This window comes from Chiloscyllium punctatum, chromosome 34, assembly GCF_047496795.1.
Source record: "Chiloscyllium punctatum isolate Juve2018m chromosome 34, sChiPun1.3, whole genome shotgun sequence".
NCBI lineage: Eukaryota > Metazoa > Chordata > Chondrichthyes > Orectolobiformes > Hemiscylliidae > Chiloscyllium > Chiloscyllium punctatum.
Genome location: NC_092772.1, coordinates 43,129,546 through 43,150,403, shown reverse-complemented (window position 1 = coordinate 43,150,403; position 20,858 = coordinate 43,129,546). Strand labels below are relative to the sequence as shown.

The 20,858-nt window shown below is 45.4% G+C and overlaps 1 protein-coding gene across 3 annotated transcripts in view; it reads right to left on the bottom strand.

Annotated features, from left to right (window-relative positions):
- The window catches only part of LOC140458802 (pregnancy zone protein-like), a 363,432-nt gene that overhangs the window by 66,388 nt on the left and 276,186 nt on the right, over window positions 1–20,858 (bottom strand). For 2 of the 3 annotated variants that reach the window (XM_072553442.1, XM_072553443.1), the window contains exons 12-17: window positions 13,229–13,444; window positions 12,985–13,048; window positions 11,272–11,417; window positions 5,146–5,295; window positions 3,538–3,684; window positions 1,942–2,050 (exon numbers count right to left, since the gene is read on the bottom strand). In XM_072553442.1, coding sequence (XP_072409543.1) covers window positions 1,942–2,050; window positions 3,538–3,684; window positions 5,146–5,295; window positions 11,272–11,417; window positions 12,985–13,048; window positions 13,229–13,444 — 832 coding nt within the window. The remainder of the gene's footprint in view (window positions 1–1,941; window positions 2,051–3,537; window positions 3,685–5,145; window positions 5,296–11,271; window positions 11,418–12,984; window positions 13,049–13,228; window positions 13,445–20,858) is intronic. The other variant, XM_072553444.1, reaches the window with a different exon arrangement.

Here is a 20,858-nt window from a genome sequence, read left to right as displayed (position 1 = left end):
AAGGTGATCATCCCTTTCTTATTTCTCAGTTTCACCCAAATAACTTCCCTGGATGTATTTCCAGGAATATCTTCCATCAGCACAACTGTAATGCTATCCCTTATCAAAAACGTCACTCTCCCTCCTCTCTTGCCTCCCTTTCTATCCTTCCTGTAGCATTTGCATCCTGGAACATTAAGCTGCCAGTTCTGCCCACCCTGAGCCATGTTTCTGTAATTACTATGTTACCCCAGTCCCATATTCCTAATCATGCCCTAAGTTCATCTGCCTTCCCTGTTAGGCCCCTTGCATTGAAATAAATGCAGTTTAATGTATTTGTCCTACCTTGTCCCTGCCTGCCCTGACTGTTTGACTCGCTACTGTTCTCAACTGTACCAGTCTCAGATTGATCTCTTTCCTCACTATCTCTCTGTGTCCCACCCCCCCCACCTTAATAGTTTAAATCCTCCTGAGCAGCTCTAGCAAATCTCCCTGCCAGTATATTAGTCCCCTTCCAATTTTGGTGCAATCCGTCCTTCTTGTACAGGTCATTTCTACCCCAAAACAGATTCCAATGATCCAAAAATGTGAATCCTTCTCCCATACACCAGCTCCTCAGCCATGCATTCATCTGCTCTATCCTCCTATTCCTGCCCTCACTAGCTCGTAGCACCGGGAGTCATCCAGATATTACTACCCTTGAGGACCTCCTTTTTAAATTCCTGCCTAAGTCTCTGTAATCTCCCTTCAGAATCTCAACCTTTTCCCTTCCTATGTCGTTGGTTCCAATGTGTACAATGACCTCCTGCTGGTCCCTCTCCCCCGTGAGAACATTCTGCACCGTCTCTGAGACATCCTTGATCCTGGCACCAGGGAGGCAACACACCATTCTGCTTTTTTTCGCTGTTGGCCACAGAAACGTCTGTCTGTATGTCGGACTAGAAAATCCCCTAACACAATTGATCTCTTAGAACCCGATGTGTCCCTTGTTGCATTAGAGCCATTCTCAATACCAGAAACTTGGCTGTTCGTGCTACGTTCCCCTGTGAATCCATCACCCCCTACATTTTCCAAAACAGCATACTTGTTTGAAATGGAGATAACCACAGAAGATTCCTGCACTAGCTGCCTACCTCTCCTATCTTTCCTGGAGTTAACCCATCTATGTACTGTATCTGAGACTTTCCCCCGTCCTATAACTGTCATCCATCACATACTGTTGCTTTTGCAATTTCCTCATTGCTTCTAACTGTCTCTCGAACGATCCATTCAATCTGATAAGATTCGCAATCAACAGCATTTATTACAGATATAATCCGCAGTAACCCTTAAACTCTCTTTAAACTCCCACATTTGACAAGAAGCACATATCACTCTACTAAAGGCCTCCTTTACCAGTAATGTAAATTCCCCACAGCCCCCTTTTTATCTCCCTTTCTATCACACCTGAAATATCTATTCTGGGACATTCAGCTGCCAGTCCTGTCCCTCTTTCAGTCTCTGTAATCACTATAATGTCATAGTTCCAAGTACTAACCATTGCTCTAGCTTCATCTCCCTTGCCTATTATACTTTTCAAATTGAAACACATGCATTTCAGACCACTTCTCTCGCTGTTTACAGCAGTGTTTCCCTGGTTTAGTAATGTTTGCCTTGGTCACCTCTGCATCAATTTCTGCATCTACTGCGCACACCTCTCATTAATCCAAATGATTCCTCTCATTCCCATCCTCCGCCATATGAGTTTAAACCCTCCCCAACCACTCTCCCAAGTATAACCCCAAGGACATCAGCCCCAGTCCTGCCCATGTGGAACACGTCCAGTTTGTACAGGTCCCACCTCCCCCAGAACTAGTCCCAATGTCCCACAAACCCTCTCTCTCACTGTATCTTTTTAGCCACAGAACTACAGAGAATTTCTCACAGCTCTACAGTAATATTTGAAGCGTACAGTGAACATACCTGCATCAAAAAAGTTCATATACATTATGGAGTCATCATAAACCCTATCGATGAAACAGTTGGTGGGTTTGTGAAATTCAGTGTCTGTCAGAATTTGCAGTCCCATATCCTGTTCAGTTAATCAGAGAAAATCATTGACATTACAGCAGACGGAGCATGACAGAGGATGAGAAAGAGAGAGAGAGAGAGAAGGGGAGGTTGATGGTTGGGGTTGGTGGTGAGGAAGAAAGGGAGTGAAACAGGAAGAGAGATAAAGGGAGGAAAGATGGAAATAGATTGGACAGAGCGCAGAGGAGTAGGGAGGGTGGACATGACAGAGGAGGATACAGGTCAAGAGATAGCGAGGAAGAAAGGGGTGAGGGGTGAATTGAGAGAGGGGTGTAGCGGGAGTAAGTGACAAGAGAGAAAGCGGTCTGACAAAAGGAAGAGTAAGAGGGAAAGTGGAAGAGAGATAAAGGAGGGAGATTGGTCAGAGAGTGTGAACAAGGAGAGCAGAGGAATAGAGAGACAGGATGAAATGAAAGAAAGAAAGAGAGAGTGAGATAGAGGGGGGAGGGGTGAAGTTAGATTTGGGTAAGAGAGGGAATGTCATGTAAAGAGAGTGAAAAGTAGTGGAGAGAAGCAGAGAAATGCAATCGATTATTTATCCAAGCATTGACCAATTCTCCATTTCTTCATTAACTCCATCATTTGACTACATCCCCTTACATCCAGTCTTCTTGCTCTTCACCTGCTTTCCAGGCGTCCATCCCATCCACCTTCAATTCGTCCATCTGCCTGTCCCTCAATCACCTCCCAACCCCTTTTCATCTCTCTCGCCACCCTCTACTTTGCCCATTTCAGATTTTCATTTCTCACTCTCCCTCTCCCTCCTGCAGCTCCTTGTCACCCTTCTGGCTGTTTCTCCATCCAGTTCTCACTTTGTCTCTATGTCTTTGTGTTACACAACTCTTTCTGTATCTTTCACATTTTGTGTCTCAGCTCTCGTCCTGTCTTAGCCACAATTGCCTTTTCTCTCCATCTTGCTTTTGCCTCATTCAATTCTCTGTCTTTGTCTTCCTCTCTCTCTCTCTGTCTGTCCCTCTCCCTATCTCTCCCACTCTCCATATCTGTGTTTCAGTCTGTCTCCATCTCTGTCTGCCTCTCTCTGTCTCCCTCATACACTCTCTGGGCCTGCTTCTCTCCCTCTGTCATCTCTCCCACTAGCGCTATCCATGTTTGCCTCTGTCTTTCTCATTCCTGCTGTCTGTCTTTCACTCTCCCTATTTGTCTCTCTGTGTCTGTGTTTCTCTCTCTCCCTGTCTCTCATTCACTCTGTCTCTCTCTCTCTCTCTCTCTCTCACTCTCCCTTCTGTCCATCTGTGACTCTATCTGTCTCTCTGTCTCAAACTGTGTCTCTCCCCATCTGTCTCTTGCTCTCTCCCTCTCTTTGTCTGTTACTTTCTCTATTTCAGTCCGACTCTCTGTCTGTCTCTATCTTTGTTTCCTGCACTGTCTCCCCTCCCTTCCTTTATCCTCTCCAGGCTACCTACTCCCCAGCCAAGGGTCTTCATTTGTGGAGGGATTTTGCAAGAGGTTACTGGTTGATGAAAGGACCTTGAGAAGTTGTCCGAGGTCTCCCATTGCTAGCCCACTGGGCTCAGGCTTTGAAAACGGATCTTGGAGCTCGCAGTAATGTTCCTCATGGCTCTTGAGATCGTTTGAATAATTCTGCAGATCCTGCACTGGCAGCAAGGAATAGATCTGGTGAGCAAGTGTACAAGAGCACATCAGCAGCAGGAAGATCTGAAGATCCCATTTCCATTACAAAACATGTCAGAGGAGCTGTCAACCTTGCTGCAGGGCATTTGACAGCAATTCCACCAGGAAAGTCTTCACATGACAGCAAGTCACTTCAAATAAGCCCATATTATCCAGAACCTCAGCAGCAGCAGGAGCACAAAGTCAGACTGAAGCAGTCACTGGCTTACCCAGATGCTGCCAATGCTACTGAGTTTCTCCAGCAATTTCTGTGACTGTCTTATCCAGAGATCACCGGACAGGAACCAGGATCAGATCGCTGAGGTCATTCCTCCCCTCTCTCCCTTGTTGTATGTGACATTGGTAAGACCACAGCTGAGGTACTGTGCACAGGATTGGTCACTGTAGTTGCATAAGGATGCTAACGTGATGAATGCTTGATCAAAGAAGGTTTAGATTAAATTACTTACAGTGTGGGAACAGGCCCTTTGGCCCAACAAGTCCACACTGACCCTCCGAAGAGCAACCCATCCAGACCCATTCCCTTACATTTACCCCTTCACCTAACACTAACCTAGCAATTAAGCATGGTCAATTCACCTAACCTGCACGTCTTTTTGGATTGTGGTAGGTAACCAGAACACCCGGAGGAAACCCATGCAGACACGGGGAGAATGTGCAAACTCCACACAGACAGTTGCCTGAGTCAGGAATTGAACCCGGGTCTCTGGTGCTGTGAGGCAGCTGTGCTAACCACTGTGCTACCGTGCCGCCCATTAAATTAATACAAGAATGTGTGAATCTCCTTATGAGGAAAGGCTAGACAGGCTGGGCCTGTATCCTCTCAAGTTTAGAAGAGTGAAGGGTGACTTAACTGAAGCATGTAAGATTCTGAGGGGACTTGACTGGGTGGATGTGTAAAGGATGTTTCTTTGTGGGAGAACTAGGGCTCAGAGTTTTGAATAAGGGGCCACCCATTTAAAACAGAGAAAATGAAACATTCTCTCTCCAAGGGTTATAAATCTTTGGAAGTAGCTTACTCAAAAGACAGTGGACATCAAATCTTTAAGTATTTTCAAGGTAGAAGTAGATAGATTTTTGATGATCAAGGAGATGAAAGATTCTCAGCATTATGTAGGAATATGGAATTGAGGTTTGATTTTATTGAATGGCAAAGCAAGCTCAATGCACAGAGAAGTCTCGTCTTCTTCTTTGTGCAAAGGTCCACAAGCCGGGGTGGGGGTGGATGTAGTTACTTGCAAAGTGGTTGTGGCTGAGAGGTTTATTGCTTTGTGTGAATTATAAATATATGAATTGTTGGAAATGTATTTGGGTTAGATTGGGGGTTATATTTAGGTTCTATTGATCCTTGTCTGATTAATTCAATTCATGTCTGAAATCTATGGGGCAGATGGTTTCATGGCACCAAGGCATTTTTTGCCCCAGCCCAAAGATGCATCTTACACTGCCTTGGGTAAGCTCTGTCTCCGGTTTCAGCAGCAGCACACTACGATCGACCACTCGTAGCCCACAGAGAGAGTTCGGCTCAGCGTGAAGATTGAGGCTGATGTGACTTTTGGGCAGGTCTTCAGCTACAGAGAAATGGAGGCTCACCTAAACAGTGGAAGAGAAAATGTTGATCAGCACAGGAGACAAAGACAGAGGGAGAGACACAGAGATGGAATGAGAGGCAGAAAGATTTCTCCCACAATCCAGGTCATTTGGCTGGCTCTCCAACAAGCACACCCCTACACTTTGCTTCTCTTTCAATAATCATCCAATGGCCTCTTGAATGCCTCATTGAATCTGCCTTCATCACATTTCCAGGCAGTATATTCCAGACCTGAACTCGATGCCACATAAAAAAATCTTTTTTCTCACATCATTCTTCCTTCTTTCTCACAATCGTTTTACAATTGTGAACAATTTCTCTTGGTGTCCTCATTCTATGTCTCAATCAAATCTCGACTCATCCTTCTTCTCTCCAAGGTGAACAGTGCCAACTTCTTCAATCTATCTGATGTTTCTCATTCTTGGAACCATTCTCGTAAATCACTTCTGCATTCTCTCCAGTACATTAATGTCTTTCCTATAAATGTGGTACCACTAATTGTATGCAATCCTCCAGCTGAGGGCTTACAAGTGTCGTATGCAACTTCAATATCTCTTCTTGTGCTCTAAGTCTCTGAAAATAAAACTGGGAATATGGTATGCTTTATTTCCTGATCTCAACACCCATCATGCACACATGCCCCAGGGCCTTCCTGTCCCCTCTTTAGAATTGTACACCTTATTTTAGATTGTCTTGCAATGTTCTTCTAACCAAAATGCATCACTTGACACTTCTCTGCTTTGAACTTCATCTGCCAGCTTTCTGCCCAATCCATTTCGGAGTTCCACACTGTCCTCTTTAGAGTCTGCCGCTCTTCCGAGTTTTGCACTAGCTACACCTAAATGCATAGCAAGATCCAGATCAAAAAGCAAAGGTCTCAAATCCAATTCCTGTGAAGTCCTCCAGCCTGAAAAATATCCATGGATCATAACTCTGTTTTCTTTCACTCAGTCAATTTTATATCCACATTGATGCTGTTCTTATAATACCATGACTGATAACATCCCCTACAAATCTGGCAGGCATAAGTGCAGACTGCAAATGCGGGCAATCAGAATCCAGATTCAAGTGGTGCTGGAAAAGCACAGCAGGTCAGGCAGCATCTGAGGATCAGGAAAATCAACGTTTCGGGCAAAAGCCTTTCATCAGGAATTCCTGATGAAAGGTTTTTGCCCGAAACATTGATCTTCCTGCTCCTCGGATGCTGCCTGACCTGCTGTGCTTTTCCAGCACCACTCTAATTTAGACTTCCCTACAAATCTGTCATGTGTCACTGCATCAAAAGCTTTCTCGAAATTCATATGCATCACATAAACTGTGTTACTTAAATCAACTCTCTATTACATCTTCAACAAAAAAACTACAGAAACTTAACCACAGTTTTCCCTGAATAAATCATGCTAACTCTTCTAAATCTTTGGCAGATAGGATCACAAGGAAAACCCCAAGGCTTTCTAGGAGTATGCTAATGATAAGAGGATTGGAGTCAATAAAACATGGAGCTGGAAAAATCACAACAATTCAGACAGCATCTCAGGAGCAAGAGAGTCCAAATTTGGACTGAGGAGGGGGTAAGGAGCTGAGAAATAATTAGGGGGAGGAGGGAGGGGCCTGAGGAAAGGTAGGTGGGATGGCGATAGGTGGGTGAAGATCGGAGGTGATAGTGATAAGTGGGTGGGAGGGTGAAGTGGATAGGTGAGAATGAAGATGGACAGGTAGGTCAGCTCAAGAGGGCAGATCTGACTTGGAAGGTTAGACCTGGGATGGGATGGGGGAGGGGGCATTTGGAAACTGGTGAATTCAGTGTTGAGGCCATGTGGTTGGAAGCTCCCGAGGCAGACGATGAGGCAGCATTGTTTAGGTGGCGGAGGAGGCCCAGAATAGACATGTCTTGGGGGAAGTGGGAGGTACAATAGAAATGGATGGTCACAACAAGGTGGGATTGGTTGGTTATAAAATCGCGCAGAGCGTGGATAGCGTGAATTGCCAAGATCTTTTCCCCAGGGTAACAGAGTCCAAAACTAGAGGGCATAGGTTTAAGGTGAGAGGAGAAAGATTTCAAAGAGACCTAAGGGACAACTCTTTTTTTACACAGAGGGAGATGTATGCATGGAATGAGCTACCAGAGAGAAGTGGTGGAGGCTGGTATAATTACAAAGGCATCTGGAATAGGAAGGGTTTAAAGATCAAATACTGGCAAATGGGACTAGATTAATTGAGGATATCTGGTTGGAATGGACGAGTTGGACCAAACAGTCTGTTTGCATACTGTAAAGCGCTATGTCTATATAAATCTTTGGGTCCTGATGTGATGTATCCCAGGCTGGTAGAGGCAGCAGAGAGGAAATGTATGGGATCCTGGAGGAGATATCTAATACTTTATAGGCGGCAGGTGAAGTACAAATAACTGTGGTTCTTTTGTTCAAGAAGGGCATGAGGCTAGGCCAAATATTTACAGACCAATTAGTCTGATGTCAATGGTAGGGAAACTTTGGGAAAAATATTCTGAAAGACAGGATTAGTCAATGTTTGAAAAGGCAGGGATTAACTAGGTATATTCAGTACAGACTTATTAGTGGGAGATCCTACCTGACTGATTGCATCTTTGAAAAGGTGACAAAATATATTAATGTGGTTTACATAGACTTGTGCAGTTGATATGGTTTACACGGCCTTCAGTAAAGCTTTTGACAAGGTTCTACATGGAAGGCTGGTGCAAAAGGTAAGAGGCCGTGGGATCCAAGGTGACAGTGACTTACACATTGGAGGCAAAGGTGATGGTGGAGGGTTGGTCTTGTGATTAGAAGTCTGTGACCAGCAGTGTATCACAAAGATTAGTATTGTCTATTATATGCATTAGTAACTTGGATGTGAATGTAGAATATATAATTAGTAAGATGACATAAAAATTGGTGTTGTTATTGATAGTAAGGAGGATGAGCTCAGATTACAGTCTGATATTGATCAGTTGGTAAACAGGGCAAAGCAATGGCAGAGGATGCTTAATCTGATCAGTGTGAAGTGATGCATTTTGAGAACCCAGTGAGGGAAGGACAGACACAATAAATGGTAGGTCCATCAGGAGTACTGAAGTAAAACAGGATCTTGGGGTACAAGTCCATCAATCCCTGAAGATGTCAGCACAGATAGACAGGGTGGCGAAGATGGAATACTGAATGCTTGCCTTCATTGGCAGGTCATAGATTGTAGGAGCAAGGAGGTCATGTTAAAACTTTATAAGACAATTTATTATTTACACATGAAAGAAGTGAAACTATCATGGTAATCTAACAGATGAAACCCTTAAAAGACAATCAATTTTTTAATGTATAATTTCAGTTACATCACACTGTAAATTTTTGCTCTAAATTCTGTGTGTTAGGATTGAGCCCTCCACTACCACCTGATGAAGGAGCGACGCTTCGAAAGCTAGTGTGCTTCCAATTAAACCTGTTGGATATGACCTGGTGCTGTGTGATTTTGAACTTTATAAAACAATGGTTAGACCACAGATAGAGATAGTGAGACCGGCAGATGGTAGACAGTCAGAGTCAATAAAGTGCGGCGTTGGAAAATGCGCTGCAGATCAGACAGCATCTGAGGGGCAAGTGAGTCGATGTTTCGGGCATAGCTCTTCTTCAGGACTGAGGAGGGGAAAGGGGGCTGAGAAATGAATAGAGGATGGGGCTAGTGGAAAGGTAGGTGAGATGACGATAGGTGTACAAAGGCACGAGGTGATGGTAATCGAGAGAGGGTGGAGCAGACCGTTGAGAAGGAAGATGGACAGGTAGGTCAGCTCAAGGGGATACAGCTGAGTCAGTGGAATTGGTTCTGGGATGGGGGGTGGGGGGGGAAGTTGGGAGATTTGGAGACTGGTGGATTAATGTTGAGGCCCTGTGATTGTAAGCTCCAGAGGCAGGATATGAACTGTGCCTCCTCCAGTTTGTGGGTGACCTTGTTTATGTGGTGGAGGAGGCCCAGAATGGACGTGTCATGGGGAAAGTGGGAGGGGGAGTTGAAATTGATAGCTATTGGTTGGCTTTGTATGGACCAGAGATGTTCATCATTCTGCAAATACACTAAGTCTCTCCGATGTAGAGGAGACCACACCGAGAGCAACATATGCAGTAAATGAGGTTCGAGCATATGTAAGTAAATCTTTGCCGGATTTGGAGTAATCCTTTGGGGCCTGGGATGGGGTGAGCGCAGAGATGTGGGCACAGGTTTTGCACCTGTTACAGTGGCTGGAGATGGTGCCAGGTATTGAGAGGGGTTTGGTGGGGATTTTGGACCTAACAAGGGAGTCACAGAGGGAATGTTCTCAAAGGAATGCAGCTAGGGTTGGGGAGGGAAATATATTTTTGGTGGTGGGGTCTGACTGTAGGTGGCAAAAATGGTGGACGATGATACACTGAATTTGGAGATTAGTGGGATGGAATGTGAAGACGAGGGGACTCTATCCTTGTTGTGGTTGGGGAAGTGGGTTCGAAGGCAGGAAGTGCAGGAAATGGAGGAGGCCACAAGTGGAATACAGTGTGCAATTCTGGGTGCTCCCCGTATTATTGCTCAGGAAAGTGTGCAGAGGAGATTCACTAGGATGATGCCTGGAATGGTTAATCTCATTTATGAGGAGAGAGTGGATTGGCTGGATTTGTTTTTCCTGGAGCACAGCAGGCTAAGGTGTGGAATCTGACTGAGCTGGACAGAATTATGAGAAGCATACACAGAATCAATTGTGAGAATCTTTACCCAATAGCAAACAAGTCTAAGACCAGAGGGCATAAGCTTAAGGCAGGGAGTAAAGTGGTTTAGAGGAGATTCAAGAAAACAAATTATTACTCAGTAGGTGGCAGAGACATGGCCCATGCTGCCTGAGAGACAAGCATCTGGATGAGCACTTAAAATGCCAGGCCACAGTAGTTATGGACCAAGTCCAGGTAAATGGGATTCGTGTAGTTTGATGTTTGTTGGTTGGCATGGGCATGTTGGGGTTGCTTGCTGTTGTGCTGTGTGACTCGATGACTGTTCAATCCACATTTGTCCATGTGACTCCCAATTATATCTCAGATAATTGTTTCCAGAAGGAACCCCACCATTGAAGTGAAAGCAGCTGCTTTGTCACTGCTGGGATTACCCTTCCAGACTTTTCGAAACAAGGGGACAGTGTTTGTATTTCTCCAATCTCCAATGCACAGGTAGGGAGAGATGAAGAAAAAGAACAAAAGAGGAAGGAAAACAGAAGAAAAGCAAGTAAGAGAGAGAGAGAGAGAGAGAGAGAGAGAGAGAAAGAATGAAATGGAGACAAATAGGAGTACAGGAGAGAATATAAAAGGAGAGAGGAGAGGGCAAGAGAGGGAGTGTGACAGAGCAATTATGGACAGAGTGGGAAAGAGGGAATGTCACAGAGTTGGGACAGAGGGAATGTGGCAGACTAGATATGGGGGGAGAGAGGGAATGTGGCAGGACAGTTATGGAGTGAGAGAGGGAGCATGGCAGATGGTTATGGAGGGAGAGCGCAAACGTGGCAGAACAATTCTGGAGGGAGAGTGGGAAAGGGGGAGTGAGACACAGCAGTTGTGGAGGGAGAGTGGAAGACATGGCATGTGACAGAGCAATTACAGAGGGAGGGTGAGAGAGAGAGGGATAGTGGCAGAACATTTATGGAGACAGACAAGGAGAGAGAGAATGTGATGGACAGGAGTGTGACAGAGCAGTTACAGAGTGAGGGTTAGGAAGCAAGAATATGGCAGAGCAGATAGAGTGAGAGGGAATGTGGCAGGGAGATATCGAGACCTAGACTTCTTGGAGAAACTGAGGACTGCAGATGCTGGAGATCAGAGCTGAAAATGTGTTGCTGGAAAAGCGCAGCCCTTCCTGAAGAAGGGCTCATGCCCGAAACGTCGATTCTCCTGCTCCTTAGATGCTGCCTGACCTGCTGCACTTTTCCAGCAACACATTTTCAGACCTGGACTTCTTACCTTGTTCTGGAAACATTGGGAGACCTGGAATTTTGCACTGTCCCCAGTTATTTCTCCACCAGGAAGAATGGCAAAGACCAAGAGACGAGCAATCGGAGAGAGATCAGCACTGACAGGAAGGGATAGCTGGAAGTGTCCTTCTGAATCTAGGGGCAGAAACAGAGAGAGAATGAGGCAGAGGGTGACAGAGAGAGAGGGAGCTAGAGGAACTAACACAGAGAGGGAGAGAGAAAGAGGCAGAAATAGAGACAGAAAGAGATAGTCAGATAGATAGGTGGATGAGACAGGCCAATAGAAACAAGCAGAGACAGTGAGATAATGGGAGGTAGACAGACCGACAAACAGAGGAAAGGGAGGGAGGAAGTGAGTAAGACAGGCCACGAGAGCAAGAGGCAGACAGAGTGAGGGAACAAAGGGACAGGGAGAGGGAGACAGAAAGAGAGAGGCAGTGAGACAGTCAGTAAGATAGGAGAGAGACAGAGAAGGAAGACAGAAAGACAAAGAGAGAAGCAGGAATGGATGGAAAAAGAGAGAAAGATTCAGAGGGAGAGACACAGGTAATGAGATATAATATGGAAAATGAGAAACAGAGTAAGGGATAGAGAGAAATAGAAAAAGAGAGAGACATTGGGAAAGAGAGACAAGACAGAAATTAAGAGTGATGTAGAGGGACGGAGGCGAAGGAAGACTGAAATAGTGAATGGAAGAAAGACAGAGAGACGGTTAATGAGAGAGTCAGAGACATAGACAGACAGACAGGTAGGGAGGGAGATAGAGAGAGGGAGAGAAATACAGTGAGGGACAAAGGAAGAGAGTGAGAATGACAAAGCGAATGCTACAATTATGTAATCATCATATTCCCTATTTTATGCAGTGGGATAATATAGCCTTTAGAAGTTAAATAGAAAATTCAGACATATTTCCCAAGAACAACACTGACCAAAAAAAAAACAAGGAAAGCTTTACACTGACACAAAATTAATGGCTAGTTTATGAGTAACTTTAACAATAGTCAAGATTAGAGTGGTGCTGGAAAAGCACAGCAAGTCAGGCAGCATCCGAGGAGCAGGAAAATCAGCATTTCTGGCAAAAGCCCTTCATCAGGAACTTTAACAGTAGTTTTGTAAGTAAAAGTGATACAAATATTAAAGAGAAAATGAAGATTACATGCAGAAATGGATAAAGGATACCAGCGTGGCAGCCAATCTTAATTTGAAATCAAACATAAAGGGCAACACTGAAAATTCAATTGACTGTTGCAGAACATGAGAATTCTTCTCAAGGTCTGAGAATTCAATGATTTTGAGAAAACTCAGGGTCTTCACAAGGCGCTTTGCAAAAGAGGGTCATGTCTAACAAATCTAAGCTACATCCTTCCAGGCAATTGGAAAGTATTCCATCACACTCCTGACTCGTGCCTTGTAGATGGTGGACAGGCTTTGGAGAATCAGGAGGTGAGTTTCTTGCTGCAGGATTCCTGACCTCTGACTTTCTGTTGCAACAACTGTATTTAAATGGCAAGTCCAGTTGACTTTACTGGTTGATTGTAAGCCTCAGGATAGTTGCGGGTGGAGGTGGGGGGAGGTGGGAGGTGGGGGAATGTTCAGTGACAACAATGCCATGGGAAGACAAAGGGCAGTGATTAGTCTCTCTGTCTCTATCTCTCTCATTCTTTCTCTGTCTCTCACACATTGAGTGACTTATGGCTCAAACCTTCAGAACCTTTGATGGAGATGGTTTTCGAGTTCATGTTCACAATCACTCCCCTCGCCATGACCTGGAGAAAGACAGTGAGACAAAAACAGAGAGAGTTAATAATCCATATGGAGGGATTTGGGTATCATGGTGGGGAGGGCGGTTACAGGTGCACAGTACAGGATATTGGGGCATGGGGATAACTGGGGAGAGTGTGTACAGGGAATGAGAGCAGTGTTAAGGCACTTAGACATCTCCTCACCAGGTAGAACACAGCCAGGTCACTGTCTGCCTCAGCAGCCATACCCCGGATAATGTAGTGGACTCCCACGTGCAGCTCGGAATCACAGGCCAGTTTCTGCTGACATTTCTGGATGGTGAGGTAACTTTTCGACTTGGAGTAGAAAGGGTGGACAACATGATGAGCTGAGACATTGTAGGGATGTGCATCATGATGATGGTCGTCCTGATAAATAGCCTAAAGAGGGGAGCAACAGAGAATCGGGGTCAGGATAGCACAGGACAAGTATTATTGTCCTGAAATTTGCCTCCATACTCTCTTGGAAAATTCAAGCCACTGGGATGATACTGCTGCTTTGACAAGCCTATTCTATCCTGTTTTTTTTTCTTTGCTTGGGCCTTTTCTTTTTCTTTTTCTTTTTCCTTTGCCTCTAACTCAAGCTGCTTCTTTCTCAATTGAATTTTTGTCATCGCCAAAGATTCCGATAGCATTTTCAGCAAATTTAAATGCAAAGCTATTGCTATAATTATCTCTCCTTTTCTTACGAACAAAGTAAGTCCAACTCCAGCTCGTCTGCCAATTCCAGCAGCTTTTCCTTGCATACCTTTTGTCAAACCCCAGAAGTCACTTCTTCCACCCCAAGAAAGCTTTTAGTAACTGAAAGTGCCATTACTGTTCCAAACCTGTTTCAAGCAACTGAAATCAACACCCAGAACAAAAGACATTAACACTAACTGTCGTTACTTTTGAGTCTGACAACCCAAATCCCAAATCCGAACTATAGAACAAATCCTGCAAAGAGCTCCTAATCTGTTATTGACCAGGCCAGACCCCCTCAAAACATTTTATGAAGGGAGCTCAGAGCTTACCTTTTCTAGTTGTTTTAAGCAGATGAAAGGTGGGTATTAAAGGAGTGATGCTGTTGGTCCAACCACTCGGTTTTAAACAAAACAGAATTTATTTACACATGAACAAAAGAAAACCCAATTTAGAATAACATAACTATTTGAAAATCCAACCAACACAAAATCGCAACTTAACAAAGAGCTGTTCCAATTTCCTGCAATACCCCATAAACAGCCCCTTGGCATCAAGGTAAATTCAAACACAGGTTCTTACAGGAGAGCGATATCAGAGAGAGAGAGGATCAGAGTGGAGCTCTTTCTTTGGGTCCCCAGCTAAAATTAACCCCAAACTGGAAACATCGGCCACTCCCTTTTTATTGTATTAAAAAAAACTTGAAAACCTTTTCTGATTGTTGACCATTTGTCTGTTAGCCATTTCTAAAGTAGGCTGTTCAGACACTTCAGTCCTTTGCCTTTCTCTTGAAAAAAGGACAGAATTACCTTGTTAAAGGAGCAACAGCATCACTCCACACAAGTGACAGGCAATGAGCATCTGTAATGAGAGAGGCTATTATCCTATTGCAGTCACTAGAATCACCATCACTCCATTCCTCACCTTCAAATCCCTCTCATTTCCCTCTCTGTCCCTGATAACGTCCATCAAATCCCTCTCCATCAGACCATAAGACATAGGTGTAGAAATTAGACCATTGAGCCCATTGAGTCTGCTCCCGCGATTCAATCATGGCTGATAAGTTTCTCAACTCTATCCTCCCACTTTCTCCCTGTAACTCTTGATCCCCTTTATACTTAAGAACCCATATATGTCAGTCTTAAATGTCCAGGTCTCCACAGCCTTCTAAGGCAATGAATTCCGTAGATTAGATAACTTAGAACCCTACAGTGTGGAAACAGGCCCTTCAGCCCAACATGTCTACACTGACCCTCCGAAGGGTAACTCACCCAGACTCATCCCCCTACTACTTTATGATTCTCCTGTTCCTTGGATGCTGCCTGACCTGCTGCGCTTTTCCAGCAACACATTTTCACCCCTTAAACCCAGGCCCGGATACCACTTTAACCCCCCCTCCATTCTGTACCCAGTCACTGATAGCCCCTTTAAACCTCCCCATTCTATACCCAGTCCCTGATACCCCCTTTCAACCCCCCGTTCTATACCCTGTCCTGATACCTATTTAAACCACCCCATTCTATACCAAGACCCTAACACCCCCTTTAAACTGCCTCATTCTATGCCAATTCCCTGATACCCCCTTTACAAGCCCCCATTTTATACATTTACCCCAAACTAATGCACCGAACCTACACATTCCTAAACACTGTGGGCAATTTAACATGGCCAATTCACCTGACCTGCACATCTTTGGACTGTGGGAGGAAACCAGAGCACCCAGAGGAAACCCACGCAGACACGGGGAGAATGTGCAAATTCTGCACAGACAGTCGCCCATGGCTGGAATCGAACCTGGCACCGAGGTGCTGTGAGGTAGCAACTGAGCCACCATGCCGCCCCTTCAATCCTTTGGGCCTGACTGCTTTCTGTGACAGAGAATTCTACAGGCTAACCGTTTCTGGGTGAATACATTTCTCCTCATCTCAGTCCCAAATGGCCATACCCTGGGATCTATTTCTGGGATCCCGGTCATCAGGAACATCCTGCCTGTGTTAATCATGTCGAAATCCATTAGAACTTCTTGGTATTTATGAGAATAATTCACATCCTTCTAAACTCTCAGTAATACAAGCCTCATTTACACCCTGATACTCCTGCTAAAAGAACTCATTCCATACCAAGTCCCGCATACCCCTTTTAAACCCCCCCATTCTATACCCAGTCCCTGATAACCTTTTAAACTGCCCCATTCTATACCCAGTCGCTGATACCCTCTTTAAACCACCCCATTCCATACTCAGTCCAGGATACCTCCTTTAAACCCCCTATTCTATACCCAGTCTCTGATATCACCTTTACCCCCCTCCATTCTATACCCAGTCCCTGATACCCTTTTTAACTGCCCCCAGTCTATACCCAGTCCCGGATTCCACTTTAAAGCCCCCATTCTCTACCCAGTTCCTGATACCCCCTTTAAACCACCCCATTCTATAACCAGTCCCTGATACCCCCTTTAAATCCACCCATTCTATACCCAGTCCCTGATACCCCCTTTAAACTGCCCCATTCTATAGAAGAAGGGCTGATGCCCGAAACGTCGATTCTTCTGTTCCTTGGATGCTGCCTGACCTGCTGCAACAGGTCAGCAACACATTTTCACCCCTTTAAACTGTCCCCATTCTATACCCAGTCCCGGATACCACTTTAACACCCCACCCCCTCCATTCTATACCCAGTCACTGATAGCCACTTTAAACCACCCCATTCTATACCCAGTCCCTGATACCTATTTAAACTGCCTCATTCTATGCCAATTCCCTGATACCCCGTTTACAAGCCCCCATTTTATACCTAGTCACTGATACCCCCTTTAAACCCACCCCATTCTATACCCAGTCCCGGATACCACTTTAAACCCCCCATTCTCTCCCCAGTCACTGATACCCCCTTTAAACCCCCCCCATTCTATACCCAGTCCCTGATACCCCCTTTAAACCATCCCATTCTATACCCAGACCCTGATAGCCCCTTTAAACCCCTCCATTCTATACATAGTCCCTGATATGCCCTTTAAACTGCCTCATTCGATACCAAGACCCTGATACCCCTTTTAAACCACACCATTCTATACCCAGTCCCTGATATCACATTAAACCACTCAATTCTTTACCTTGTTCCTGACACCCCCTTTAAACCACCTCATTCTATACCCAGTCCCTGATACCGCCTTTCAACCTCCCATTCTATTCCCTGTCCTGATACCTATTTAATCCTCCCCATTCTACACTCAGTCCCAAACACCCCCTTTAAACTGCCTCATTCCATGCCAATTCCCTGATACCCCCTTTAAACCACATCATTCTATGCCTAGTCCCTGATAACCCCCTTTACACCCCCCCATTCTAAATGCAGTCCCTGATACCCCTTTAAACTGTCCCCATTCTATAACCACCACCCATTCTATACCCAGTCACTGATAGCCCCTTTAAACCATCCCATTCTATGCCCAGTCCTTGATACCCACTTTAAATCACCCCATTCTATACCCAGTCCCTGATAGCCCCTTTAAACCCCTCCATTCTATACACAGTCCATGACACCCCGTTTAAACCAGCCCATTCTATACCCAGTCCCTGATACCCCCTTTAAAACACCCCATTCTATACCCAGTCCCTGATACCCCTTTTAAACCAGCCCATCCTATACCCAGTCCCTGATACCCCATTAACCCCCACATTCTATACACAGTTCCTGATACCCCCTTTAAACCACCCCATTCTATACGCAGTCCATGACACTCCCTTTAAACCACCCGATTCTATACGCAGTCCCTGACACCCCTTTAAACCCCACCATTCTATACCCAGTCCGATACCCCCTTTAAACCGCCTCATTCTATACCCAGTCCCTGATACCCCATTAAACCACCCCATTCTTTACTCAGTCCCTGATACCCCCTTTAAACCACCTCATTCTATACCCAGTCCCTGATACCCCCTTTCAACTCCCCATTCTATACCCTGTCCTGGTACCTCTTTAAACCTCCCCATTCTATACCCAGTCCCTAACACCCACTTTAAACTGCCTCATTCTATGCCAATTCCCAGATATCCACTTTAAACCCTCCCCATTCTATACCAAGACCCTGATACCCCTTTAAACCACCCTATTCTATATCCAGTCCCTGATACCCCCTTTAAACCACCCTATTCATTACCCAGTCCCTGATAGCCCCTTTAAACCACCCCATTCTATACCAAGACCCTGACACCCCCCTTAAACCACCCCATTCTATACCCAGTCCTTGATACCCCCTTTAAACCCCCCCATTCTATACCCAGTCCCTGATACCCCTTTTAAACCACCTCATTCTATACCAAATTCCTGAGACCTACTTTAAACCACCCTATTCTACCAAGTCCCTGATACCCCCTTTAAACCGCATTATTCTATACCAAGACCCTTAAACCACCCCATTCTATACCCAGTGCGTGATACCCCCTTTAAACAACCCCATTCTATACCCAGTCCCTGATACCCCCTTTAAACACCCCATTCTATACCCAGTCCCTGAAACCCCCTTTAAACACCCCCATTCGATACCCAGTCGATGACACCTGTTTTAAACCACCCCATTCCACACCCAGTCCCTGAAACCCCCTTTAAACCCCCCCAATCTATACCCAGTCCCTGATACCCCTTTTAAACCACCTCATTCTATACCAAATTCCTGAGACCTACTTTAAACCACCCCATTCTACCAAGTCCCTGATACCCCCTTTAAACTGCATTATTCTATACCAAGACCCTTAAATCACCCCATTCTATACCCAGTCCCTGATACCCCCTTTAAACACCCCCATTCTATACCCAGTCGATGACACCTGTTTTAAACCACCCCATTCCACACCCAGTCCCTGATACCCCCTTTAAACCCCCCCACTCTATATCCAGTCTGTGATACCCCCATTAAACCACCCCATTCTATACCCAGTACCTGATACCCCCTTTAAACCACCCCATTCTATACTGAGTCCCTCACATTCTAAACCATCACATTCTATACCCAGTCCCTGGTACCGCTTTAAACTGCCTCATTCTATGCCAATACCCTGATACCCACTTTAAACACCCCCCATTCTATACCAAGTCCCTGATCCCCAATTTAAACACTCCCGTTCTATACCCAGTCCCTGATACCCCCTTTAAAGCCCCACCCATTCTCTCCCCAGTACATGATATCCCTTTAAAACCACCCCATTCTATACCCAGTTCCTGATACCCTCTTTAAACCACCCCATTCTATACCCAGTCCCTGATAACCACTTTAAACCCTCCCATTCTATACCCAGCCCCTGATACCCCCTTTAAAACCCCCATTCTATACCCAGTCCATGACACCACTTTTAAAACACCCCATACCATACCCAGTCCCTGATACCCCCTTTAAATCCCTGCATTCTACACCCAGTAGATACCCCCTTTAAACCCTCCCATTCCATATCTAGTCCATGACCCCTTTTAAACCACCCCATTCATACCCAGTCCCTGATACCCCCTTTAAACCCTCCCATTCTATACCCAGTCCCTGATATCCCATTAAACCACCCCATTCTATACCCAGTCCCTGAACACCCCTTAAAACCCTTCCATTCTATACCCAGTCCCTGATACCCTATTAAACCACCCCATTCTTTACCCAGTCCCTGATACCCCCTTTAAACCACTTCATTCTATACCCAGTCCCTGATACCCCCTTTCAGACCCCATTCTATACCCTGTCCTGATACCTATTTAAACCTCCCCATTCTATACTCAGACCCTAACACCCCCTTTAAACTGCCTCATTCCATGCCAAATCCCTGATACCCCCTTTAATCCCCCCCATTCTATACCCAGTCCCAGTTACCCCCTATAAACCCCACCCATTCTATACCGTGTCCATGACACCACTTTAAACCCACCCCATTCCATACCCAGTCCCGGATACCACTTTAAACCCCCCCATTCTATACACAGTCCCTGATACCCCCTTTAATCCACCCCATTCTATACACAGTCCCTGATACCCCCTTTAATCCACCCATTCTATACACAGTCCCTGATACCCCCTTTAATCCATCCCATTCTATACACAGTCCCTGATACCCCTTTAATCCACCCATTGCATACCAATTCCCTGATACCCCATTAAACCACCCCATTCTATACCAAGACCCTGATACCCCTTTTAAACCACCCCATTCTATACCCAGTCCCGGATACAACTTTAAACCCTTCCATTCTATACCCAGTCCCTGATACACCCTTTAAACCCCCCCATTCTATACCCAGTCCCTGATACCCCATTGACCTACCCCATTCTATACCAAGACCCTGATACCCCTTTTAAACCACCCCATTCTATACCCAGTCCCTCATACCCCTTTTAAACCACCCATTCTATACCCAGTCCCTCATACCCCTTTAACCCCCATACTGTACCAAGTCCCTGACACCCCTTTTAAACCACCCCATTCTATACCCAGTCCCTCATACCCCTTTTAAACCACCACATTCTATACCCAGTCCCTCATACCCCTTTAACCCCCATACTGTACCAAGTCCATGATACCCCTTTTAACTGTGCCCATTCTAGACTCAGTCCCCGACACCCCCTTTAAACCACTGCATTCTATACCCAGTCCCTGACAACCCCTTTAAACCCCCCCAAACTATACCCAGTCTTTGATACGCCTTTTAACTGCCCCATTCTATACCCAGTCCCTGACACCCCCTTTAAAACACTCCATTATGTACCCAGTCCCTGATACCCATTTTAACTGCCCCCATTCTAGATTCAATCCCTGACACCCCGTTTGAACACCCCATTCTACACCGAGTCCCTGATACCCCTTTTAACTGCTCCCATTCTATACCCAATCCCTGACACGCCCTTTAAACCACCCCATTCTATACCCAGTCCCTGATACCCTCTTTAAACCACCCCATTCTATACCCAGTCCCTGATACCCTCTTTAAACCACCCCATTCTATACCCAGTCCCTGATACCCTCTTTAAACCACCCCATTCTATACCCAGTCCCTGAAAACCCCTTTAAACCACCCCATTCTATATCCAGTCCCTGATACCTCTTTAAACCACCCTATTCATTACCCAGTCCCTGATAAC